The following is a 27,530-nucleotide window of genomic DNA, read 5'->3' on the forward strand; positions in this document are numbered from 1 at the left end:
GTAATTGTTGTCCTCCGTATTAAAAGTGGTCGAAATCAACTTGTAAAATATACTTCCCTTTTTAAAGGGCGAGCTTAGTGAAGCTCGTAAAATATATTTTCCTTTCTAAAGGGCGAGTTGAATAAAACTCGTAATTGCCATTCCCCGTATTATAAGGGATTGATATAAAAGTGCCCCGTATTATAAGGGCCCAAGCTGAATGAAACTCGTAATTGTTATCCTCCATATTAAAAGGGGTCAAAATCAACTTGTAAAATATACTTCCCTTTTTAAATGGCGAGCTGAGTGAAACTCGTAAAATATATTTTCCTTTTTAAGGGGCGAGCTGAGTAAACCTCGTAAATATACTTCCCTTTTTAAAAGGTAAGCTCATTCAACTTAAGAAAGTCTACTCCCTCAGCTTATGAAGTTCGGGCAAATCTGTTTCCTTATTAAATGAGTAAGAGAGGTCAACCAAAAAGAGGTCGCCCAACAAGGGTTAACCTAAAAAGAGAATGATTTCTGCCAAAGAGATGTCGGTCAAAAAACACTTTCACATTCTCGATGCTTGACAAGCAAGCACGAGAATGGGGGGCAACTGATGAGGATAAAAATAATAGGTAACTCAAAGTAAAAATAAGATAAGGGTAAGGGATTTATCCTCCCCAAAATCTCTATGGAATTATAAAATCTCTTTGGTTACCATGTGTAACGAGAGTTACCATTCCTGTAAGAAGGAAACGATATCATCTTGGAACAAGGAGAATCTCGCTTCAACAACTACTACCATCAATGCTTCTATAAAAGAAATGATCAGTCAACCTAAAAAGGTACGCCATAAATTTTATATGCAATCCTTATTGGATATTAGATCGTCAAGTACTAACTTGACCGTCGGAGTGCACCCGACCGGCACCACGCCGGTCATCACTTCTCTTGTTTTGCAAGAATCGTCACCCGACTCCGGAATGTGTAGATTTTTAGCATCAACAGTTTCTAATAGGATACACTAGTTTTTTTTTTCCCCCTTTTTTCTTGGGTTGTCACATTTTCTTGCCAAATAATTATCATTATTTGAATAGAATTAGTTAAACTAATAGATAGGTAAGAGATATTGGATAATTAATGACTCGTATAAGAGTTTTGATTTTCATTTAAAAAAGCCAAACACGAAAAAAAAAAAAAAAAAAAATCAAAAAATCAAAAAATATTTTCAGAATCTTTGCAAAACATCATAAAATAGAAAAATAATACTAGTAGCATTTTACATGAAAAACACATTACATAGAAAATGTTTTACATAGAAAAAATTTTACGTACGGAAAATTTCAAGTAATGATAAATAACTTCTGCATAAAGTCAAATATTTTAATGCTAGGCTAACACCCTTAACAAGAAACTCAATCTCCCTATCTCCGTTGAATTTCCCAGCCGGACTTGTATCTTCCATCAAATCATGCATACCTGTATATCAAGATTAAATATATGCAATAATAAACAAAAGGTAGGAACTAAAAAACAAAGACTACTATCATTTTTTAATAATCAATAAATTTTAAGGGATCAAGAAATTATGACATTGCATTTCTTCAAACGTGGTTAGGAGGTTGGAGAAAGTATTAGTGCAAATTTCTTTGCCATGTGGCATTACTTATCATGAATGTGACTCTGTTCTCAAACAAAAGCAACAATTATTACAAGATCAATGAGGGTTGACTTGCTATTTATTTGATTCAAAACTGCACAAAATCTACGAAAACAAAATGCAGGTTTAGCAACTTCAACTTTTATCTACCACATGATACTTGATTTCAATGGTAAATTGCCATTGATATGAGGAATCGACCCCTATACAAAAAAATCAAGCATTTTTTACGAACTACTAATTTTGGATTCAAACAATTTTTAACAATGAAACAAATAGTATGCAAATATTTCGATCCCTTTCAAGCTTTGAAGCATGTTCTATAACACAAGATTTCAAACTCTAAGTAAGAAACCAAGTTAAATCTCAAAATAATCAATTAACCGTTCTATTGCAAAGGTATTAGATTACCTCGAGCAAAGATTCTGTCTGAGTTCATAAGACTGATTGAATGCTTGAAATTGAGCCCTAACAGATAACATCCACAGGAATTACGAAACGATGTCTTCATTCACTTCAAACTGAGCTTTAGTCTCGAAAATGAAATGATCTCAAAGTGGAAGAGATCTACAGAAAGGTGAACACACACACACTAACAGATGAACATTCCGTCCCCCAGCAGAAAATAGATAATTACCATAGCTTAACTTCTCTGATATTCAAAATGTCTTCAAGTCCCCAAATCTCACTTTGTTTCTCAGAGTTACGAAGGTGCAATACCTCAAAAGTAGTTAGTCTCTACAGATCAGGTATCTTCTACAAGGCTGTGCACGATGATAAGTCCAGCAACTTCAAGGATTTCAAAGCCTCAAGACCCTCATTCTCATGTAGCTTCTCGCATTGGGAGAGATTTAATTCTTCCACCATGTTTCAGCTTTTTTACCATGCCATCAGGTTGCATGTTAAACACTAAAATCTGATATCCTGCAATTTTTCTCTCAACGATAGAATCTAAATAAGGAATCGCATCCAGAAATCTCACCAAGTTTCTCACACCCACGAAGATCCAATACATCTAAATCTGTTAGTCTCGACAGATCAGGTATCCTCTCCAAGGCCGTGCACCATGTCAAGTACACCCTGTTCAAGGATTTCAAAGCCTCAAGACCCTCAATTTCACGTAGCTTCTGGCATTGGGAGAGTTTTAGTTCTTTCAGCATTTCCAACCTTGATAGATCAGGCAATCTTTCCAAGGATTTGCACTCACTCATATTCAAATATTCCAAGGACTCCAATCTGTCAAGGCCCCTAATTTCATTCAGATTCTTGCATTCCGAAGTATCTATTTTCCTTAACTTCGTTAAGTTGGAAAGATCTGGTAATGTTTCTAGTGATTCGCATCCATATAAATCCAAATCTATTAGGAGTTCTAATCTTCCAAGGCCTTGAATCTCTATTAACTCTAAACACCGCCAAATCTTTAGTTCTGACAAGTTTTTCAAATTTGACAGATCTGGCAACCTCTTCATTGACGAGCAATGTCTAAGATGTAGTATGATTAGACTTGAGGGAAGAGTTGGAAGGCATTGAAGTTGTTCACAATCTATAATAGTGAGTTCCTTAAGCCGAGAAAGGGCACCAAGCTCCATTGGCAGGCTGCTAATGTTAATATCGTCCAAGGTCAAGGTCTCCAGTTTGGCTAACTTCCCAATATCTTCAGGAATTTTCAACAGCTTAGGCCAGTCAAAAAGGAGCAACACCTTTAGGTTTATCAGGCTAGGAAGGTTTAGAAATGTCTCCATTGGCTTGCAAGTGACTCGTAAACTCACTAGACTAGAGGGAAGCTCTGGCAGAAACTGAAGCTTTTTGCAACCCTGTAACTCAAGGGTTTGGAGGTGAGAAAGCCCACAAATGCTTGTTGGTAGACTACGGATATCTGTCCAATCTAGTCTTAGGATTCTCAGAGAGGACAGTTCTCTCAATATTACTGGGAATTACGCCCAAATTGGAACAATTCGAGGCATCTAACTCTTCAAGTTTCAGTAACGTTCCGATGGCACTAGGTAATTTCACTATCGAAGAACCACTAATGTCAAGAATTCTCAAACATTTTAGGTCGCCAATGGTATCAGGCAATTCTGTAAATTTTGCCCACGAGAACCGCAGCTCAATTAATGATTCTAATTTCCCAATGGAGTCTGGAAGTAGTTTTAAATTGCAGTTCCTTAGTGACAAGCGTTGCAATTTCACTAGCGAACCAATTGAGTCTGGTAGTTCAGTGATACATGAGTTATCATCAAATGATAGGTCCAACAGAGATTCTAGGTTACCAATTGAGTTAGAAATTTGAGTCAGTGACCCACAATGATTGGCACTAAGAGTTTCAAGCTTCTTCATAGCACCTTTACCAATAGAATCAAATTCCAGAGGCAGACTTTGGACTAGAAAACAATAATTCACATTTAAGAAAACTAGACTATTGAGATACCCAATTGATGGGTCAATATGAACCAAATTCTCACAACCTTCAAGAATCAACCTTTCTAGAGTTGCATATGCCGAGAAGTCAGGAGTTCTAACCATGTATTTGCAACTCGTGAGATTTAGAACTTTCAACTTTCTTGCAATCTGCAAAATAAGGAAAAAGAGAGTTGCTTAGAATCAATTACAAAGAGTTTTGTGATGAGACACACGAAAGAAAAGCATAGAAATTGATGAAACCTTGATATAATTCCAACCCTCCCAGGCTTCTGTGACCTTGCTCCATGATAAATCAAGAATGACCAGATTCTTTAGATGAAAATTGGTTGGTATAAAAATTTGAGGGCATCCGTTCCAGCAAAGCCATCTTAACTTTGAAAGAAGACCCTTAAAATCTCCATCCAGGTTTGCATAGTCCATTTGAAGGAACCTTAGATTAGATAGGTCTGCGAATTCTTCATTTGTAAGCCGTCTTAACTTTGCCTGTGACTCTGCTTGAAAGTTAACACAGATAGCTTCAACCTTTCTTGTTCCCTGCCAAAAGAGAATCTTTAGATAAGTAAAAAATATACTAAGGCTACAACTATGGTGGACACAAAAACTAGTATTAATGATGATTTACACTCTCTGTGAGGAAATTACAGTTATTATTTCAACTTTCAAGTAGTTCATACATAATTGAGTTAGTAAGGTGACAAGAAAATTAATGCTTAATAAGGGACATCCATTCATGAAAAGTTGGATCTTACTGTATGAGTCTCCAATATGTCGAAGGCTTCATCATGCAACCACACCCTACTACGCTCCCCCGGCTCCTTGAAATTTTCTTGACGGACAATATCCCTGCCAATGTCTCTAAGCTGATCATGCATCCTTAGCTCATTGTTGTCTCCAATTTTCACCAGGGACATGAGAAGAAGAACTTCAATTCCATTTTCCGGATAAAATTCGCAGGCATCCCACATGTGGAAAGCAATTCTTTTATCTACTCCAATGAAGAGACATGCAATATCAAGAAATATCTGTTGTTGTTCATATTCTAATGCATCGTAACTTATTCTCAGCTTCTTCTGGACTTGTCCATCCGGTATTCTCTTCAACTTCTTCAATGTCTCATTCCACACCGCTTTTCTCTTGCCAGATAAAAATGAACCAATAATCTCAAGAGCCAAAGGCAACCCTCCAGTTGTGGACGCAACATCTCTAGAGAGAGTATCATAGTCTTCTGGGGGATGGTCCCTTCGAAAAGCATGCTTGCTGAAAAGTTGAAGAGATTGATTAGAATCCAATTCCTTCGGTTCATAAGTCCAATCTACCTCAGGGATATTTAAAATCTCTTTGTTTCTAGTTGTGACAATTATCCTACTTCCTAAACCAAACCAATCACACTTTCCCACAAGTGCACGAAGTTGAATATTTTGATCGACATCATCAACGGCAACAAGAACTTTCTTCCCAGAAAATCGATCTTCGATTACAGTAATTCCTTCATCCATATTACTAATGTCAGCGCATCTCCGTTTTAGGATGGTAGATATAAGTTGATTTTGCAAATTAACAATACCATTGGGTTGTTGTGCTGTTTCTCTAACATCTGCAAGGAAGCAACAGAATTCAAAATTCTGTTGGGAGAGTTGGTTGTAGATGACCTTGGCAATAGTGGTCTTGCCAATTCCTCCCATGCCATGGATTCCCACAATCCTTACATCACTGGTATTGACACTTAACAATCTCATCATTTCTTCAACATGATCATCAATTCCAACTAAGCATTCCTTATTTATAACCAATGAGTTCCTTTTCAGCTCTCCCCATACCTTTGAAACAACCATCTTTATCAGTCTTCCTTGATGCCTGCCAAACATAACTGATTTCATATGTATATATATGGGTAAAAAATTGATAGAAAATTCATTTGATTGACAATTTTCTGAAACTTATTGTTCGGCTCGTGAAAAGAGGCGTCGGTTCCGCCCTCCGGATGGCGTGGAAAGGCGGAATGGAATGGAATGGAATGGTGTGGTGGTGTGCGGGCGTGCCAGGAACTACAGTAGTTCCAAAGTGGAAATCCGAACAGTAATCCAGTTGAAAATTTGTAGGGATCAGGCGATTGTACGAAGGTCTGGAATGACCAACTTCGAAGGGTCTTTTTTGCCTTTGAACAAGGACTTCAAACTATTCTATGGCTAATGGAAATGAAGACGGTATTGAAGGTGCAAGGCTGGAAATTAAAGTAATTTAAGGTGCAGGACTGGAAATTTAGAGAATTGAAGTGCATGATTGGAAATTTAGAAAATTGAAGTGCATGACAGGAAGTAACAAAAGAGTACTGGACTTAATTCATTACTTGAAATGAATGCTATATGGAATAGCAAAGCGCTGGACTCAACTTAAAAGAATGTAAATTCATTGCTAGAATGGAAATACATGAACTAGTAAAGTGCTAGGTTTAGACATAATGTAAATTCATTGTTGAAATGAGAAATACATGAATAGCAAAGATGCTGAATTGATGTGTTGTGTGATGGGTAGGTAGGGTTTGCAAACTAGCCTTGGGTGCTTTATTTATAGAGCTCTTCATGCATGCAGCAGCTTGATGTGGCAACTCCAGTGATTTCTACGTGGCCAAATTTCGGACTGCCATGTGTCCTATGATCTTTCAGCCTTCTCTAAATGTTGACAAGTGTAAAACCATATCCTCCCATGATCTACAACTGATAAATAGTGCCTTGGCAGTTGTATACATGTTTGTAAGCCTTCTCCCACGTTCTGGAATTGCCCAGATGGAAAGTCGGCAGTTCCAGCAGCAGTTGAGAACTTCCACCTGGAAGGTCCGAATCTTGACACGTGTCCCATGTTTTCCTTAGTCTTCTCCCTCATGCATGGTCTTCTCCTTTATTTCAGACCATGATTCCACTAATTTAACCCTTGTCATCCATAACCTTCGACAGTTTCCTCAGTTAGTAGTAGTTACTATATAAAGTACCACCACTTTCAACTGAAGTGTTTATATTTGGCCAAGTGTCCCATGTTCTTTGTAGTCTTTTCCTTTTACAGAATCTTCCTTTCATGGCGTCGTGGTCTCTGACTTTCAGTGACTTCCTTATCGTGGGTAATATTTCATATATATATATATATATACTAGAAATATATAATTGCCCACGTCCCTTGAACTTTGGTAACTTCCCTTCCTTCAGACTTTCCTTTTGAGCTTTGGAATTCATGGCATCGTGGCCTCCTGGTTGGTCGTTCTGAAGGAAAGGTTCGGCCCTTCTGAAGGAAAGGTTCAGCCCTTCTGAACCAAAGGCTCGGTCGTTCTGAAAGAAAGGTTCAGCCCTTCTGAACCAAAGGTTCGTTCGTTCTGAATGAAAAGTTCAGGAAAGGTTCAACCCTTCTGAAGGAAAGGTTCGGCCCTTCCTGAAGGAAAAGTTCGGCTGTTCTAAACCAAAAGTTCGGCCCTTCTTAAGGAAAGGTTCGGCCTTCTGAAGGAAAGGTTCGGCCCTTCCGAAGGAAAGGTTCAACCCTTCTGAAGGAAAGGTTCGACCCTTCCTGAAGGAAAGGTTCGGCCGTTCCTTTAAAGATGGCAAGTCCTAATTGGACTTTACTCTTTCCTTTCAACAAAAATAGAAAATAAACAAAAATAGAAAATAACCCATATAGCAAAACTATACTGGCCCACTTGTAATACTGTATAGCTTCCAATAATAATTTATAAGAATTGCGATCCAGCGTGGTAAGTTCCATTGGAACTCGCCACATACTTCCTCCCTATTGGTGGATGACACAAGATCAAACTTCAACAATTCCATATCACACTTCCTCTTTTGGACATTTTAAAGCATCAATCCAGTGTGGCAAGCTCATTGGAACTCGCCACATGTCGCCTTTTCATTGGGCCAAAAATAATGGAGTAAACATATGCCCCCCAAATTCCATGCCTTGTGGAACAACTTGATAATAAGGCATGGGATTTGAATTCTGCCATCATGAAGAAAAAGAAAAAGAAATTGAAGAAGAAGAAGTGGAAGTGGAAGTGGAAGTACTGGAAGAAGGAGATGATGTTTCGTATAAAGCAAAGGGACAAGAAAAAGTTTCTGAAGTATTTTCAATATGGCTGGACTTAACTTGGAATTGCTAACATTCAAATGCATGTATAAGCAAGATGAGTAATTTCCAGTATGAATAGAACCTGGACCATGTAATGTAGACTCGTCTCAATGAAATGCTCCATACTTAGGAAATCAGCTGATCTTAGAAATTTAGCTAAGTCTGCTTCATAACTTTAGCCAATGTACTTTTCCAAGTACTTAGCTTTTCCTTCTTGAAATGGCCGAAGTATGGCCACTACGCTTCCTTTCCAACTTACCGGTTTACTTGGAAAGGAGAATACCAACCATTCTACATGGCCGGTTGAATGATTGTGGATTTCTAGTTTTCATAGATGGAATGGTGATACTCTTTCAAGTATACCCCATTCACAGGATGGTTGTGAGATCCTCCATCAATCAGAATGTAATGTGGCGCCAAAAGCTGAACCCTCTTGTCCACATTGGTACTAGGCTCCTGCAAGAATTGGATAATTGGTGTTCTCCAATCTTCCAAGTCTAATCCATCTATATCAACATTGAAAATCTCCCACGTCTTCTTGGCAGGTTTGATTCTTTCTGGCTCGTCAGCTTAGAAATAACGTGTCATCTCATGCCATTACTCTATAGAAGGGAGAGTCCTTCTTTTGATTGTGATCAAGATCTCTTCTACACCCAGTGGGACTTTCACTCGAGAGGCTAGTTGTGCTAGATCATCAGCCTCCGTGTTCAAATGTCTTGGCCAATATTTTAGTTGGAAATCATCAAACAAACAAAGTAATTCTAAGGCCAAAGAATGGAAAGGCCTCAAATGCCAGTTGCAAGTAAATTCACCTGGAAGGCTCCCAAAACAGATCTTCTTGCTGCTACTGGAACTGTTAGAGATTTCCAAGTCTGTTCTATCTTTTGTAGGAGGGCCATCTGCAGTCAATGAATTTCTAACTTCTGAAACCAAGTCCAATAAATCATCAGGATCTCTAACTCCTCCTTTAGCTGGAAGTTCTGATAAGTCTAATGGTTTAGACATCTTCTTTGGCCAGTAGGACCAACCATGGTCTTTCTCCCATAATTTCCTTCTATCAGCTCTCTTCCTTTGTTGCCTTCGCTTTTGTGTGCGGGTCATATAGGAATCATCATGGATAGGGAACTTGGGATGATCAAGCTTCTTCCACCTTTCATTTTGCGAGGTAGGAGGCTTAACCATTCTTGGACGGAGATGTTCATTCCCCTTTTTAATCCATACTTCCGAGGCCATTTTTGGCCTGGAATACCTGTCACCTTCAGAGCCTCTGCCTTGCCAACTGTTACTTTCATACTTTCTGCTAGGACGAGGCCTTGCCTGATAGGAAATTCTATTCCTTTCCAAACTCATTGGAAGGAATTCTGATCTCCTTTCTGCTGCCCTTCTTTCTGTATGGACCCGGCTTTCCTTCTCTGGAATGGTTACAGTAACTGTGTTTTCCACCTTTTGGAAAGTCAGCCGATCATGGACCTTCTTTTTTGGCCTCGGTCATCATTGGACAGCTTCTCCTTCTGCTTCACCTTTGGAACATCTCTATGACAGCCTTTATTCTGAATTTTACACTTGAGGCAACAACCTTGCTGGATTAAAGCAATATGAGCCTCTCGGAATTGCCTTTCCAACTCAGCCACTGATCTCTCCACGGATGCTGCTGCCTCAGGAATTTCTAGCTTTCCACTGGCCGTTGGACCTGTCAAGTTCACCTTCTTTTTAGGATGTTCAAGAACCATAGAAGCAACGTTTGTTGTAACGACCTGGGGAAAGGATTTCCATCAACACTCATCACCTCTGATTTTTCTGGAAACTTCAGCCTACCATCTTTAATTGCTTTCTGCACAGTATTACGAAAAAACTACACAATTGTTAGTGGAATGGCTCCACACATTGTGGAATTTGCAATACTCCTTCTCGGTCATTTCAGAAACCGTTGGCATCTTGTGGCCTGCTGTGAAGATCAGTTGCTTGTCAGCCATGAGCAAATCAAAGATTTATTCGGCTTTGGAAATATCAAAAGCATAACTCTTGGAAGGGTCTGCCCCCTTCCACTTGGAATTAGAGGCAACCTACTTGGTTTTGACAAAGCCTCACAAGTATAAGTCTTCTTTATATTGAGCTCAGCTATATTAACTTCCAAATCTCCCTCTGTTTTGGTGGCAAACACCTCATAATTAGGATCACAATAGTAAGTGCCATTGGGAGAAGACTTACAATCATGCTCTTCATGAAGAAGATCTTCGTACTTAGCCACTCTGCTGGCCAAATCAAATAAATCATGGAACTGCACTCCTTCCAACTTCTTACAAAGCTCATATTCCAAACCATTGACAGCCATTTTCACATACTCTTCTAGTGGCAAGGACAAATTGCATTGTGTTTAGCCCTTCTGAATCTGGAAAAGAAACTGATCACTGACTCTCCAAGTAACTGATGAAATCTAGAAAGATCTGCCATGGATACCTCAGGCTCGGTACTATAGAATTGAGTATGGAACAAGTCCTCAAATTGCTGCCAACTTTGGATGGAGTTGGCTGGCAAGTTGGAATACCACCTGAAAGCATAGCCAGTCAATGTATTTGGAAACAAGCGTACCTTCAGCCATGGATTGGCTGCTGCTTCTCCACATTGGACAGTGAAACGGCTGATATGTTCCAATGTGGACTTTTCGCCCTCTCCATTGAATGTTGTGAATTCTGGAATTCTGAAATTCCTTGGATACTCAACTTTGTCAATGAAACCGGATAGAGCTTTCTATAAGCTGGTCTTCCACCCCTTCGAGTTAGGCTAAATTCCTGTTGGAGAAATTCTGCAAACTGGCCTCTATCAAGTGACATAGGCTGTGGAAAATTGTTATATGGCCTCCCTTGAGGTCTGTTAACTCCTTGATGCCCCCCACCTGCCATCGGCAGTGGATTGGCGTCAAAAAGATTATTTCTCCCATGGTTTCTACCTCCTTGGTCCCGAAGTGACTCCCCTGGAAAAGGTTGCCCCCCAACCGCCATCGGCATGGCCACACGTGGCCTTGGAGGTGCAGATGCGGCTGGCTGAATATTCACAAGTGGAACGTTCTGATGTTCTTGAGGAATCTGGTATGGCCATGGTTGGCCAGGCTAATTATGCCATGTCCGCTGTGGGAATGCCACAGTTGGAAAGTTCTGAACTTGCTGAGTGGCTGGCATGGGCACTGATTGTGGAATGGTCATCTGTGCCACAAGAGCGGTCACAGATGCAACTGGAATGTACATCTGTGCCATTGGAAGGGACTGCATCTGCTGCAGAGTTGGAAGGAATGAACCTGCATGTTGTTGAAAGGGACTGCCTTCAACAAAAGTAACCGGCCTATTGAGTTGGAAAGCTGACTGTTGGGTCTTTTCAGAATTGTTTGGCCAAGGGGCCAAACCTTGGTTCGAGCTTCCAAGGGTCCGTTCCAACATAAACTCAAACCTTTGAGAGATTCGGTCTACCATTTCTTCTAGCTTCCACTCGTTAACTAGAGCAGCTATTGCATGATTCTAACTAGCCTTAGATTGGTCTTGCGCAACTCTAGCTAAGTCTTGGGCGACTCTTGCTTGGTCTTGCGCAAACCTATCTTGTTGCATAGCCATCATGCGGATGTTGTACATGATAGGTCCATTTGCCATGGTTTGGGCAAACTTTTCCACCATGTCACTTTCGTCAAGTGCAAATTGTGAAACTTCAGCTGGAAGTTCACCGGCTTGCAACTCTCCAATTTCGGCAGGGTCTTGGACAGACTTGCCTTACCTTCTTCCACCGGCCATTGAACAATCTGTTTAGATGTCCCACCGACCGTGCCAATAATGTTCGGCTCGCGAAAAGAGGCGCCGGTTCCGTCCTCCGGATGGCGTGGAAAGGCGGAATGGAATGGAATGCTGTAGTGCTGTACGGGCATGCTAGGAACTGCAGTAGTTCCAAAGTGGAAATCCGAACAGTAATCCAGTTGGAAATTTGTAGGGATCAGGCGATTGTACGAAGGTTTGGAATGACCACCTTTGAAGGGTCTTTTTTGCCTTTGAACAAGGATTTCAAACTACTCTATGGCCAATGGCAATGAAGACGGTATTGAAGGTGCAAGGCTGGAAATTAAAGTAATTTAAGGTGCAGGACTGGAAATTTAGAGAATTGAAGTGCATAACTGGAAATTTAGAGAATTGAAGTGCATGACTAGAAATTTAGAAAATTGAAGTGCATGATTGGAAGTAACAAAAGAGTACTAGACTTAATTCATTGCTTGGAATGAATGCTATATGGAATAGCAAAGTGCTGGACTCAACTTAAAAGAATGTAAATTCATTGCTGGAATAGAAATACATGAACTAGGAAAGTGCTAGGTTTACACATAATGTAAATTCATTGTTGAAATGAGAAATACATGAATAGCAAAGATGCTGAATTGATGTGTTGTGTGCTGGGTAGGCAGGGTTTGCAAACTAGCCTTGGGTGCTTTATTTACAGAACTCTTCATGCATGCAGCAGCTTGATGTGGCAACTCCAGTGATTTCCACGTGGCCAAATTTCGGACTGCCATGTGTCCCATGATCTTTCAACCCTCTCGAAATGTTGACAAATGTAAAACCATATCCTCCCATGATCTACAACTGATAAATAGTGGCCTTGGCAGTTGTATATATGTTTGTAAACCTTCTCCCACGTTCTGGAACTACCTAGATGGAAAATCGGCAATTCCAGCAGCAGTTGAGAACTTCCACCTGGAAGGTTCGGATCTTGCCACGTGTCCCATGTTTTCCTTAGTCTTCTCCCTTATGCGTGGCCTTCTCCTTTATTTCAGATCATGATTCCACTAATTTAACCCTTGTTATCCATAACCTTCGACAGATTCCTCAGTTAGTGGTAGTTACTATATAAAGTACCACCACTTTCAACTGAAGTGTTTATATTTAGCCAAGTGTCCCATGTTCTTTGTAGTCTTTTCCTTTTACAGAATCTTCCTTTCATGGCGTCGTGGTCTTTGACTTTCAGTGACTTCCTTATCGTGGGTAATATATATATATATATATATATATATATACCAGAAATATATAATTGCCCACGTCCCTTAAACTTTGGTAACTTCCCTTCCTTCAGACTTTCCTTCTAAGCTTTAGAATTCATGGCATCGTGGTCTCCTGGTTGGTCGTGCTGAAAGAAAGATTCGGCCCTTCTGAAGGAAAGGTTCAGCCCTTCTGAACCAAGGGCTCGGCCGTTCTGAAGGAAAGGTTCAGCTCTTCTGAACCAAAGGTTCGGCCGTTCTGAATGAAAGGTTTACGAAAGGTTCGGCCGTTCCGAAGGAAAGGTTCTGCCGTTTTGTAGGAAAGGTTCGACCCTTCCTGAAGGAAAGGTTCGGCCGTTCCTGGAGGAAAGGTTCGGCCCTTTCTTTAAAGATGGCAAATCCTAACTTTTAACAAAAATAGAAAATAACCCATATAGCAAAACTATACTGGCCCACTTGTAATACTGTATAGCTTCGAATAATAATTTATAAGAATTGCAATCTAACGTGGTAAGTTACATTAGAACTCGCCACATACTTCCTCCCTATTGGTGGAGACACAAGATCAAACTTCAACAATTCCATATCACGCTTCCTCTTTTGGACATTTTAAAGCATCAATCCAGTGTGGCAAGCTCATTGGAACTTGCCACATGTCGCCTTTCCATTGGGCCAAGACTAATGGAGTAAACACTTATGCTTGTAAACTAAGTTAAACTAGTGCACAATTTCAGAAAACTGAAGCAAACAAGTTTATAGTTGGTGCTAATAAGGAAAATATCCATGTAATGGAAAATAATCAGAAAAGTTAAAATAGCATAATCAGTATATAAAAGTAGATGTACACAATTACCCATCAGCAACTTTCTTCACTTCCCATCCCTTCAATTTTCCAACCTCCTTCAATGCCTCCTTCCACTCCTCCACAATAGCACTATCAAAATGCTTCTTGTGCTGCCGGAAGGCCTTTTCGTAAGTCCCCGTCTGGTGTCGCACATCGGATGGTTCGACGTCGTAGAAAATGGGTAATATGATTTGCCCCAAAGTCCTCCTACAATCGACCATCTTGGTGAGCTCAAGCAGGCACCACTTACTTGAAGCATAGTCTTTGGAAAAGACTGGGATGGATATCTTGGAGTGCTGTATTGCCTTGAGAAGCTCAGGACCTATCTTCTCTCCAACACGAAGCTCGTCGTCGTCTCTAAACGTGCGAATTCCTGCCTCCACAAGGTCGTTGTAGAGGTAGTCAGTGAAGGTGGTGCGGGTGTCTTTGCCGCGAAAACTCAAGAACACTTCATAGTCCCATCCTGCAGGTGAAGAGGTGGGCAATGAAGAAGTGTTCGAAGGTTCTAATGAAGTAGTGTTTAAGGGTGAGGGTGATACTGAAGTGTTGTTGATCTTCTTCTTGATGAAAACAAGAAAGGGTATGAGAATTGCAGCAAGTGTGATGAGACAATTTAGCCATAACCAATTCTCTGTATCCATTTCAAATGCAGTGAAGAGTTCTTGTTAAGTTTCAGTGGGGATTGAAGAAATGAATCCTTCAATTTCTTAATTTCCACACCTAAACCAGAAGGCACAAGCAAAGGATCAGAACCTAACCCTGTTGACCTCCCAATCCATCCATTAAAGTTTGGTGCTTTACAGCTGGCATCGAATGTTAGGAGGACCCCACTAACATTTTTTTTTTTAAAGGTAGGACCCACTAACATGTGCTTTCTTTAGGTGCTTGAATGCTGAGAAGAGTACATTCTTACCCTAAATTTTCTGATGACAAATTCTTGAGTACATTCTTACCCTTACTTTTAGTTGATCAGTTCTGTAAAATTTCAATATTGAGTTATTTGGGACCTCAAATGATTATAACCAATCTTTCTCAACACTCAAAATACTAAAATTTGTTGAGTCACATGTATTTTTAAAAAAAAAAAGATCATGCTAGTCAAATGGAAATATATATGTATATATATATTTGTCTCAAGTCTAAAAATGGCTATTATTCGGTACAACATTCTACTACTATGCCTAGAAATAATGGGTTCCACTTATTATCATTCTCCCTTGTCTTTCTTCTGCAACCAAACATACTGGTCTAGATTGATTCCGAATATGCTGACATTAATTTTGAAAACCCAATTTGGGAAAGAAAATGAAGAAGTAAACGGAATTTTCAGACATGCTAGTTATTCTGGGCTTTATTTTAATAGGTATGCTAAGATGTTGATTTGATTTTGCCTATTACAATTCATACATAATTTAGAAATGTAGCCTTTTAGGTTAAGTGATTCTGGGATAGCCCTCCCTGAAATTATATGTGGTGGTGTATTTGTGAAGGTAAAAAAATACTACTGAGTTTGCTTATTCTAATGGACACTATTTAGACTAAGTTTTAAGTAAATGAAACTAAATATGAGATCAAGTTTGACTCGTTTGGTTAATAAATAAAAATGAATAAAATGTTTAACCAGCTTAGTTTGAATTGTTAATAAATAACTTGGTTTATTTATACTTTAAACAGATGAAAAATAAAATTAGACTTAAAAACAAAAATTGTGAAGTTGTTTTGGAATTCACCGGACCATATAAAAATGGCAGCAACCACTGCGAGACAAGGCTAGTCATCAGAAGGCGTTGCCATTCTAGTGATGAAACTTTGTTTAGAACATGTAATGAAAAATTACTCCTAGAAAACGCCCGTGCAACAATATAGTTAATTGTCAAAAACATTTGCTTTTTCTATTCTGCTTTCAAATTCGGAGCTTATGGCAGCTTTGGAATTCTAGTGTGTGTGTGTGTGTGAGAGAGAGAGAGAGAGAGGAGTGGCTAATGAAACAATGGAGCATAAAATCAACATAGCCGTACAAGTAGAGCTATGAAATACCCTTATCATGACAATTGGTAAAAGAACATGATCAATATTACCTTTATCTCACTTTAATTATGCCTGTCGAGAAATGTAACTCACAAATCCCACTTTAATTGTCGCTTCCGAACAATGTGTCTTACAATTTTGTAAATCACATTTCTCAAAAGCGATAATTAAAGTGAGACAGAGATAGTATTATATATATATATACACACACATAAAATTTTAGTCCGGCGGTTGTCTACGGGCTCATATACTTTTATTTATACAAATTGCTTGAATTTTTTTTTATAAAAAATAAATATTAAATAAAAAATTCTTGGTTTTGTCTGATCATCTAGAAGCTGACCACAAATGAAATTGGCGTGATTGACTAAAAACACATTCTTTGAATATAATATATATATATATATATATATATATCAGTTTCAACCACCCAAGTTGAAAAGAACCCATAGTGCCACTTTCATCTCTTCGTCAACAGCCGCCAATTATGAATATCATTAAGCATTAGCATTCCCTTTTGCATATTTGAAGTATCATGCATTCCTAAAGAATTCACTCTCTTTAGCCAATTCTCTGTCACAATTCCAGGGAATTCAATTTCCTTGCAACATATTGGTTGAGCTAACCATGAGTTACGACAAGGAACACCAAGTTCCGGCAGGTGAATTTGCAGGGGTGTCTCCCCCACCAACGGCACCGTATCCTCCGCCAAGTGCCCCGTATCCTCCTCCCCCGGCTGTGTATCCACCGCCAGCACAGTTCTATCCTCCGCCACCGGAGTTTTATCCTCCGCCACATCCTCATCCTCATCCTCATCCTCCGCCTCCTATGTCCTATTCAGCACAGGCCCAAGTATACACTACAGGCAGTCCTTATGTAGCTCCACCACCACCAACTTACCATGGTATTGGCTACGATCAAAAACCACCTCCTCCTGCAAAATCTAAGCGCAGCAGTGGTTGTGGGTTTTGGAAAGGATGGTAAGCACTTTGAAGCAACCTCTCTCTCTCTCTCTCACACACACATACACACATTACACATACATATATATAATTTTGCATTAAAACTAATGCTTGAAGTGCCGGATTGTGTTACTGCAGTTGTGCAGCCCTTTGTTGCCTATGCTGCTTGGACAGTTGCTTCTGTTGCTTCGATATGTGCTTCTGAGGATTGCCAAATGCATAGATATATACTGTGTACTCTGTGTGTACTTTAGTTACTTCTATAGATGAACATAGCTACAATATGTATTCTTTTTATACTCCGTAATACAGACAATCATATAACACAGATTGTTTCTCAATGAAAACAAGCAGCTCTTTTCTCTAATTGAAATATGTCTATATTTATGGGTTTCATTTGAGCTTTAGTGAACAAATCACTCATACTATGTCAGATTCTGAACTCTAGGAAATTTTTCACAGTATCAAGTTTAACAAATGCTTTCTTTATTACTATTTATTAATGCTCTGTACAACTATATTTATAAATATATTAATTACACATCAAACTAGGGCAAATGTCATGCGTAGCTCGTATATGTACAGAAATATTTCCAACCACACAAGCTAATACACGGCAAAGCCCCCTTTCTTTCACATTTCATGATACAACAATTCAAACCAGCAACTTTTAAGCACTACCTGCAGAGACACTCACAGCACTCAGTTCAACATGCTGCTTACCCTCATTTTGGGGGTAAACGACAACTGTGGCATGGGCCTCTTCCGGTGAAGATTGGTTGTCGTCTCCCACATGAGAAACTGTTATAGAGCTCACCAAAGGCTTTCTATTAGTCTTGTCGTCGTGATCTTCTGAAATGATTTCCCATTCTTCTTTAACTGATGTTACTTGCAGCCCCTTTTCTTGGTGTCTTTCGATTTCAAATGAAGTGGGTAGGATCACATAGTCATTTAGAGGATTGTAGTAAGGATCGTGATCTGCCTTTAACCAGTGCTTGAGTATCCGAAATACATGGCGGTCGCACAGGATTCCCCGATGCTCACCAGGAACTCCAACCCTTGCTACTGCATTGAGCCCATCGGCCTGAAGACGGAAATGGAAAAGCAACTAAGACATGGCTGATTAAAATTTCAGATTGAACACACCAGTATTCAAATAAGAGAAACATACTTGGTAGGTGAAATGCATTAAAATTTCAAAAGGAGTATTCATGAAAAAGGATAAAGGGAAAAGGAGAATTCAATGGAAAACATAAAAACATTATCCTATAATTAGGTTGACAATTTTTTTCTTGACCTATATTCTCCAAATTGATTACTCTTTCCATTTTAAAAGATGTTGCATGAAACCTAATTATTTAAAAATTTTGCAACCAATATAAGCAAAAGAAAAGTATTTAAACTTAATTCGTTAAAGAGCAAGCAAACTGTTTCACTTTGCTTTAATAAGGGTATGAATATATCCCCATCAAACAGCTCATCTCATCGGTTAATTCCCCATTATATTCAGTGTTAGTACAGCCCATTATATTCAGTGTTAATTCCCAACAACCAAACAGCCCCCCTCCTTCCTTTCCATTCACAACTACATTCTCCACCAATAAACGTATAAATCCATTTCTAGTTTTTCTCTTTTAGAGTTCCTCTCTCTCATGAAATATAAATTCAAATAAACTCAAACCTTCCAACTACTGATATCCATTTTCATTTTTCTTACTCTCGGAATTTAAACATCTCACTTATCTAGTTAGCCTATTAACAGTATAGGGCAATAACAGAGGTACAGCGTCATTATAACTATATTGAATCTCATTCTACAAAAACATGGGAAAAGATGAGTATTCTGCAACTCCTATAAAACCTTTACCTAAGGAGAGCACTACTGACATTTGAACTTTTACTCAAAGTTACTAATAAGAAAATAAATAACTGAAAATTTATCAAATAAGAAAGTCATACCTTTGCAGATTCCATAGGGACTGTTCCATCACCATCAACGCAAATGTATTTAGCCTGAAAATGTGCAACCGCAAGCTACAGTAACTAACAAATCATGCACATATATTCCTTGTATCCATAATATGGAAATATAACAGCCACATTAAAAAATATATATAACAGACATATCATTAAAAGAATATGCATAAACAGCCACATTAAACTTAGATGAGCTTAATAATAGTCATGATTATTGCCTGGGAAAATGGCAACTGTTGTATATCTGTGACAGGTGCCTCCACGCTACCATAGCTGCAGAGAAATAAACTCATATTAAAAATCAATATCCTTATCAGCATTTAGAAAAGAAAAAAAAAATTCCTTCCAAGTGTCTAACTATATTCTAAAATTCCAAAGTTCAAGAGCCATAAGATTATAGGATAATTGAAACTTCAATTGGGAGCAATAGGCATATGGAAACTTTGACCAAAAGGTAAAAGGAAGGTATTTACCAGACACTATGAGGTGTCTCAAGGTTCGTCCCATAAATATTGTAGAATTTAACTTGAGGTGGAACCTTAGCACAAGACAAGATTTTTCGTGTCTCATTAGACCATTTCAATATCTCCAAGTTAAATGGTAAAGGAATATCCACCCCATCATAATTAACCTGGAATGGCAAAAAAAAGTACACAAGTTAATAGTCCATTTAAGCCATACAAGTACACATCTTACAATTCTATACCAAGAGACAGGACAGCACAACCCACCATGAATCTTTATGGAGAAACCAAGATGTTGTACTTGGTTTAAGTTTAGAAAATAAGCAGCACTGATAGTTGCTATAGCAACAGAGACTGGTAATAAGCACAAATAACAAAATATACCAAATGTTAGGCTTGTATGAAGTCCACCTATCTCAGCACCACGTCTAAGCAGGACGAACACCACTGGATAATGTCTTTTTCTTTTTAAGTTACGAATAATAGTTGAAATCACAAATATGTTTTGAGTGTGTCAAATACAATAAATTTTGTACACAAGATTTTTATTTAAATAAGTAAAAGAACATACACTTTTATTTATAATTGACATTTCGTCCACGATTGACAACTTATCTAAATATCTAAATATTATTTTAATTTCAATGTTTCATTGAAACTTATATTATGAACAAGACAGAAGTATCATGTACTCAATCAAGTTTATTGCTCACCGTGTTACTTGAAAGCGCTTCCGTAAAAATTGATATACTTTCTGCTGTGGAATAAGACTCCAGCTCAATTTTGGACTTTCCATCACTATCATGCTTCTCTCTCCAGAATTCTAAAAGAGGATCATGTTGCCAATGGAAATCAGGACAAGCCATCAACTCGTATATGGAGGGACATTCAATCAGCTGCAACATTACAGTTCCTTAGCAACTAATCTATAAAAAACTACAAAAAGAAATACATTGGCAAATTATAATGCAACAAAAGCACCAGAAGCACAAGGATGTGAGCAGCAAGGCTATTAGAACTAGAAGTTTAGAACAGCAAAACACTCAAAGTGGGAAGTAATGTGTTCAAAGATCATAGATGCTGAAAAATTCAATTTAACTACCCAACAATTCATCACGACATAATCCGAAAAGCCAGACACTTCTCTATTAGCAAATTGTTTCCTTCCATAAGTGTGGGTGAACAGTAGAGAAAAAGCGAGGGGCAAGAAGCAGTAGCAGTTGGATGAAAATGCATGTTTCACAATTACCGAAGTGTCAAATTATGGTACATTCATACTGCATAATCTAGCTGACAGACTGCAGGCAATTTCCCATTTTTTTGCTTGCTGCTTATAGAAGAAGAACAAAAAAAAAAAAATGGATGGAGCCATAATTAGGAAGATGCCCCTTATTCTTTTATGTCACTGCATAAAAGAATCAAGCCACACTCAGATCGGTTGCACCTCAATCAATAAAAAAGGGCAGAGAAAAAAGGATCCAGCCACAATGAAAGTAAAAATAAAAAAATAAAATGGGAGAGGGAGAGGGGGGGGGGGGGGGGGGGGGGGGGGGGGGGAAGTACGCAAGCATACACAAGGTACTAGTATATCCTCTGCCCTCCCAATCGAAAAAAGCAGTAAGATAAAAAATTTGTTAAAAATAAATTTTATATAGATTATGTTAACGGATTAATAAGGATTGGTGTAATTCTCAAAACCCAATTCTCGAAAAAGGAAGTTACTTTCTGATAATAATCAAATAATGCAAGATAATTCAATAGCATCAACAAGAAAACAAGAAACTAATTAAAGTTTAAAAATCTAAAAAGTACTGGACTAGTACCAGCTGGTGCATGCTCCATTTTGATATGAAAAAATTCTGCTCCCACCCTTCCACAAATGACATTCCATTCAAAAAGGTAGATGTAACATATCCAGGCGCACCTGTCATCAGAAAAAAAAATATTCCAAAACAAACCTCCATTAAGCCTTACAGTATTTATACTTAATAAATGAAACCAAATCATCTATGCTCTATACAACTTATACAAAGTATCTGAAACTTAACTTCCCCTAGAATCTATATATACAAAATGGGGAAGCTTACACCATTCAATCAGACTTCAAAATTTTAGATGAAAATCAAACAGAACATCGAATGGTTGGTCTTGGAAGAAAATATTGATGAGACCATTGAAAAATATATATATGAATTTTAATATATCAAGTTCTTTAAATTTTCTGATGCCTGAAAATGTAGGACTTTGAAGAAAACAGAAACACATGTTCTGCATGTATATAAAGCAAACTTATCAGGCTTAGAGAATTTGCAGTCTCAGAGCTAATATATTTGTCCTCATATATATCAATACGGTAAAAGACCACTTACCCTTAAATGGTTCAGAGCTAATATATTTGTCCTAACATGTATTCATACGATAAAAGATCACTTACCCCTAAATGGTGCAGCAATCGCTATCCAGTTCTTCACATATTTCTCAAATATCTGCAGAAGATGTCTTTCATTATAAAACTATTTGACTTTTGCGTATAAAAGAAGCCCCAGTTCGAAAGAACATGAACCATGTGAGGTGGGAAAGAACAAACAAGGAAAGAAATAAAAGAAATTTTAAGAAGTGAGGAATGTAGATTCTTTACGTCACTGTGCAAGCACATGAAACATTTCACCAGGAGTCCCCCCATTGAATGACTAATTATGTTTATCTTTTTGCCTCCTGAAGCAGTATACACAGCCTCCAGTTTTGCAGCAAGGCGCTCCAGTGTTTCTTGAAACCTAACAAAGGACAAAAAAGTAAGCATGTTTATGGCCTCAATTGAGAACTATAATCATATATAAGAGTGTAAGCTAGAACACTAAAAATAATTTCATATCATGGATGACTGGATATGATTTTGTAAAACCCCCCTTAAAAGAAAAAAGAAAAAGAACTCAAAAGGCTGATATAAACCATGGTATTCCGAGTAAATAAAATGTAGAAGGAAGTGCTTTCCTGTACAATAATAAAAAATCAAGTGCTGGAATAGGGGTAGCAGAAGCAACATCCCCAGACGGCACCCATTTCAAAGTGGCTCTCAACAGGAGATTCCTGGTTTTGCAGTGAACGTGGACTAGAATCATACTTCAAACTGATTTAAACAACTACCTAGAGACCAAAGCTAGTGAAGACCACCCATTAAAATCACTGCATGTATAGGATATGGAACCAATGCAAATCATGGAATTAAGGATGACACAGTGGAAGGGAACAACAAATGATTAAGGTTTGCAAAGAAAACTAAGAGGCTGTGTTTAGTTTGCAGAAATGGATTAAGCCAAATTGGATCAATTTTACAAGGATGTCCCTTTCGTGGAAAATTAATCTCATCTTATTTTTCACTTGGGGGGAGGGGGTTTAAGATCCCAATACTCATCCTATCCAGATTTTGGTTCATTTATTCCATAAACAGGGACTTAATCCTATCCAGAACAAAATACCCTACTTGCATGCTCCATGGAAGAAAGAGCAAGAAGAGTTGGGAGACACACACATTTTAAAACAGGGACTTAATCCCATCCTCGTCATTTTAAATTGGTTTTGTTCAGAAGAGTCATGAGGATCCCACATGACTCAATGCAAGAAGCACGTTATCTCAGTTTTTTGTCACCTGTGTAGAGAAAGTAAAAAAAAAAATTTCCCCAAATATCTATTAAACCCACATGACTCAATGTAAGAAGCACGTTATCTCAGTTTTTTGTCACCTGTGTAGAGAAAGTAAAAAAAAAAAATTCCCCAAATATCTATTAAACCCACATGACTCAATGTAAGAAGCACGTTATCACAGTTTTTTGTCACCTGTGTAGAAGAAAATAAAAAAAATAAAAAAATTCCCCAAAAATCAATTTCAACAAGTGATATCTCACCAAAATAAAATAAATAAATATATAAAATCTAAGTAGCACGGACATGGACAACCCAATAGAGACAGACACAATACGACATAGATACGGTGAGACGTCACATTCTAAAAAAGTAGGACATGGATACGACGTGAACACGACTAATATAAATAAAAGTTATTGTTATAATCGTTTTTAAAAAAAAAATTTAGAACACTAATTAATAATTTCTGTACTAAAAGTTACATAATTTACAGGACAGGGCTATGTGAATATCCTAATATTATATATGTAGTTACTCTCCCGCCTTATCACTATAATTATAGTTTTGTCATTTATGAAAAGTTTCAGTACATGTTATGACGTATATAGGGTTATAATTTTCTTTTAAAAGGAAAAGAGATTGGACATTTTGAACCGTATGTCATTTTTGAAATTGTTATATTTTTTGTAATATATAAGACTTGAATTGGAGAGCGTGGGATGTGTTAGTTATGTGTCTGGGATGTGTCGGCCAAGTGTTTGAATTGATAGAAATTTTCTAAATTATGGACCATGTGTCCATGAAGTGTCGTGTCTGAAGCGGTGTTTAACAAAGACATGACACCGTCATAGAAGTGTCCATGCTTCTTACATTAGAATTGAAAATAACTAAATAAGAAACCAATTAATTGGTGAGGTTCCAAGATATGGGATCTGAACCATAACCTTCTTATCATAGGATATTCAATCACATAACAAGTAATTTTTTATCATGCACCCACTGTTTCGCACTTTAACTCAACACCCAGAGTGGCGGGTACCTGTTGCTTTGGCGGAAATCATATCCAAACCCAAAAAGCGTTTTCCCCTCTTGGTAACCCCACTTGATCATTTCAACTATCATATCATGGAAATAATTTACAGAATCACGTCCTATTACCTGGAAGAAATAAAAACAAAACAGAATCATTCAAAAATCTAATGAAGGGAAAGAGTACCGAGTATTGTAGGCATTGATATGCCTTAAAGCATGGCAATATATCTCTTAAGTTGTACAACAGTGCAAGTAGCCTACAAATCAACTATGAAGCACGGTTGCAGAGACATGATATAGATACAGCATGACATAAATGATTGATAGGACAAATTCTTAGAGAGAGAGAGAGAGAGTAGGATGCAGAAAGAACAGAAGTCTATATATGTAGAACTGTAGAAGTTTATGTATATATGTACATAAATATGTACAAACATCAAAATAAAAATTGTTACCATGATATTCACACGTATTAGGAAAAGTCGTCATTTTTTTTACTGTAATAAATATTCTGTGTTCTAAAACTTGTTGCATTAGAACTCAAAACAGAAAAGTGAGAATTATGTTGCATGACATTATTTAGAACGAAGTACGACAAAAATATATCTTTAAGAATTAGTACAAGTAACTAAAACTCTAGACATTTTTCCCTATACTTTATAGCTGATTACTATACTAAAAATACCACATCTCAACTTTCAAGTCATATTAGTCGTGTCCATAATTATCAAATACGTGTTTGAAAGGAAAAATAATAACAATAATGATGGATGCATTTAGGAGGCAACAAATAAATTTACATGAGTATCCTAGAAGTGCATACAAATACATATAGGTACCACCCTTTTGTAAGATTATCTACATGATAATCATTAGGTGCAAATGCATATGGGAAGAAGGTTTGAACCATAAAAAAATAAAGCGAGCTTTAAGAGTTATAAGAAAACAAATTTGGTTATAGAATAAGCGATGGACATTGATTTATGGTTATAGAATAAGCGATGGTCATTGATTATAAAGGATAGTTTAATTAATATTCAACTGTCTACCACAAGTGAGTGGACCTCACTTCTATATTTTCCAATCATATGGCCTTTTTTCTCCAAATTTAACAACTCCATCAGATAGATCAGCTGTAATAGGTCAATTTTCAACATCGTCTTGGATTATGTTAACTTAGGGATGTGCCAGTTCTAGGAGAGCGAGCAGTACACAAAGATAAAATGTACCTGCTGGTAGCTTTTATGCAAGTTGGCTGTCTTTTGCTTCATCGAATCTGAGAATGATTTCTATCTTGTAATCCTAATATTTTATAATAGTAGATCTGATCTCCCTGTAGGCAATGTGCCAACCACATATATTCTTGTGTTCTTATTGCGTGATTGTGTGTTGAATTTACTACTTTCCTTGATTGATACGTGCTTTGAACACTATAAAATAGTACAAACACTTCCGCACATGCAACAATTGGATATCGGAGCTTTCTTTATCAAAAAAAGTAATATAAAAGTTTTCACTGCTACAGTAGCCAATTTCAACCTCGATGGTACGATGACTTATCACAAAGTAGTGATGATATTGACAAAAGTAATTTGTAAAGCAAGTCTTGGTTTCACAGAGGAACTTCTCACTTTATATCTTCTCTATTCCAAATATGGATCCCACCAACACAAGTTTATCACAGTATGCCAATTTTGACACCAATTTTCGGGGATACCATTTATTAATACAATTTCATTAAGCTGTTTTTTGAAAATCCCAAAAGATATCATAAGAAGCAGAAAACCAAATTAATTGAAACATACTCAAACAAAATCCAACTTCTGCAAATTAGAAAAGCTCTAAAATGCATAAAGAAGTGTTAGGAGACAAAACACACCATATCAGGATCCAAGATATCAATGGCATGCAGCCCATATCTATCTTCAGGGACCATAATATTAATTTTGGGATCCAAAGTCACGGTTGTACCTGCTCCACACAAAAAAGACATTTGTCAGCATATTCAAAAACATGATGATCCATAAAGTAAAAAAAGAATGCGAGAAATCATGTTACATATGTTAAGCAGTCGCAACGAGGTAAAGCATTATTCAGATTTTCTTTCTTCCAAAATTTATGCCTCAAATGAGCCCTACAATCAGGTGCCCTTTCAATTTACTGTATATTTTGTCATATACTAAACATCTATTAAAGAATTACCATCAAGCATTTTGTTCACAGGACACACAACAAACACTTTTGTTCCAGAAATTTGCCAAAACTAAACCAACATTCAACAATGCTTAAAACTACACTTCACGAGTAGATTTAAGCTCATAGAACATTTATTTATTTAGGTTCCTAAACTCATCAATCACAGTTTTCCACCTGAATTATCTATAAAGAGAGAAAGAAGAAAGAAGAAAAAAAAAAAAAAAGTCAGAATGGATAATTCATTACACCAATATAAATAAATAATTAATACAAAAAAAAAGAAGGAAGAGCAACTCAAATGTACTAAAATACAAAATTTTGATCAAATTATCTTCTTTCTTAGAGTTTACCTATATACCCAAAAATTCCCACCCCCCCCCCCCAAAAAAAAAAAAAAAAATCAATTGAGCAAGCAAAAACTCATAAAGTCAGTTTCCAAAAAGAATTACCGGTCGAAGGATCAAAGCGAGACCAAAGTTTAGTTCGGAACTTGTAATCGGCGGCGAGAATCCGAACCCAAACCCGCTCTTCTCCACCGTTGTCATCAACGGCTTTCATTATCGACCCGGCGATACCAGGCACCAAGAGGACAGGGTCAAGATTAGGGTCCACGTAGGGCTGTGGCGTCTTGATGAGCTTCAACCACAGCTCCAACGATTGTAAGATGTCCTCCAACAACGCCATTTCCAAACCCTAAGTCAACAACAGATACAGTAAACTCTGCAGCTATATTAAGGATATAATCATGAAATTTAGTGTATTGGAAATGAATACGAAATCAAAAATTAACAGATTTATAGATCGAAATTTTAAGGTTTTCGATTGGATGGACTCAAAAAGGGGTCGAAATTAGGGTTTGAATTAGATCATGAATTTGAGATTGTTGATGACGGAGCGTAGCCGTGAAGGTTTAAAAGACCTTTTTGCTTTCTGTTATGTAAAAAGTAGTTCTCAGAAACTAATAGGGATAATATAGTAATTTTAAAGGAAAGTAGTTTGATTAATGATAAAGTGTCACCATTAGAGTCTTATCAAAATTACTTTTTCTATTTTTGTTTTCTGAAAATTGTAATTACTCGGACATTGTTATTCTTTTTTTCTTTAGCAACTATATTGTTATTCAATTTTTCTTTTTTTTCCCTCTCAAGTTGCAATTGGTTTTTCTAATTATTCATTTTATTTTTATTCAATAACCATAATACTCTAATTTTTATGTGAAATAAATGTA

The 27,530-nt window shown here is 37.5% G+C and overlaps 2 protein-coding genes and 1 pseudogene across 2 annotated transcripts; 1 reads left to right on the forward strand and 2 right to left on the reverse strand.

Annotated features, from left to right (window-relative positions):
- Positions 1-1,200: 1,200 nt before the first annotated feature.
- On the reverse strand, positions 1,201-14,765 carry LOC132304304 (disease resistance protein L6-like; annotated as a pseudogene).
- Positions 14,766-16,468: 1,703 nt separating this feature from the next.
- On the forward strand, positions 16,469-17,358 carry LOC132304298 (cysteine-rich and transmembrane domain-containing protein B-like). Its single transcript, XM_059801900.1, has 2 exons — positions 16,469-17,009; positions 17,130-17,358. Exons 1-2 carry the CDS (start codon positions 16,657-16,659, stop codon positions 17,194-17,196), a joined length of 420 nt encoding a protein of 139 aa, XP_059657883.1. The 5' UTR covers positions 16,469-16,656; the 3' UTR covers positions 17,197-17,358.
- Positions 17,359-17,460: 102 nt separating this feature from the next.
- On the reverse strand, positions 17,461-27,222 carry LOC132304288 (lecithin-cholesterol acyltransferase-like 4). The gene is made up of 11 exons (XM_059801892.1): positions 26,752-27,222; positions 25,986-26,077; positions 24,114-24,232; positions 22,071-22,206; positions 21,867-21,918; positions 21,256-21,356; positions 20,146-20,328; positions 19,442-19,599; positions 19,187-19,241; positions 18,951-19,004; positions 17,461-18,075 (listed from the first exon to the last, which is right to left on the reverse strand). The coding sequence occupies exons 1-11, from the start codon at positions 26,984-26,986 to the stop codon at positions 17,662-17,664; spliced, it is 1,599 nt and encodes a 532-aa protein (XP_059657875.1). The 5' UTR covers positions 26,987-27,222; the 3' UTR covers positions 17,461-17,661.
- Positions 27,223-27,530: the final 308 nt, after the last annotated feature.

The sequence above is a fragment of the Cornus florida genome, unplaced genomic scaffold (genome assembly GCF_030987335.1).
Source record: "Cornus florida cultivar Cherokee Brave unplaced genomic scaffold, ASM3098733v1 CherokeeBrave_3.0.0_Hap2_Chr01, whole genome shotgun sequence".
Classification (NCBI taxonomy): Eukaryota; Viridiplantae; Streptophyta; class Magnoliopsida; order Cornales; family Cornaceae; genus Cornus; species Cornus florida.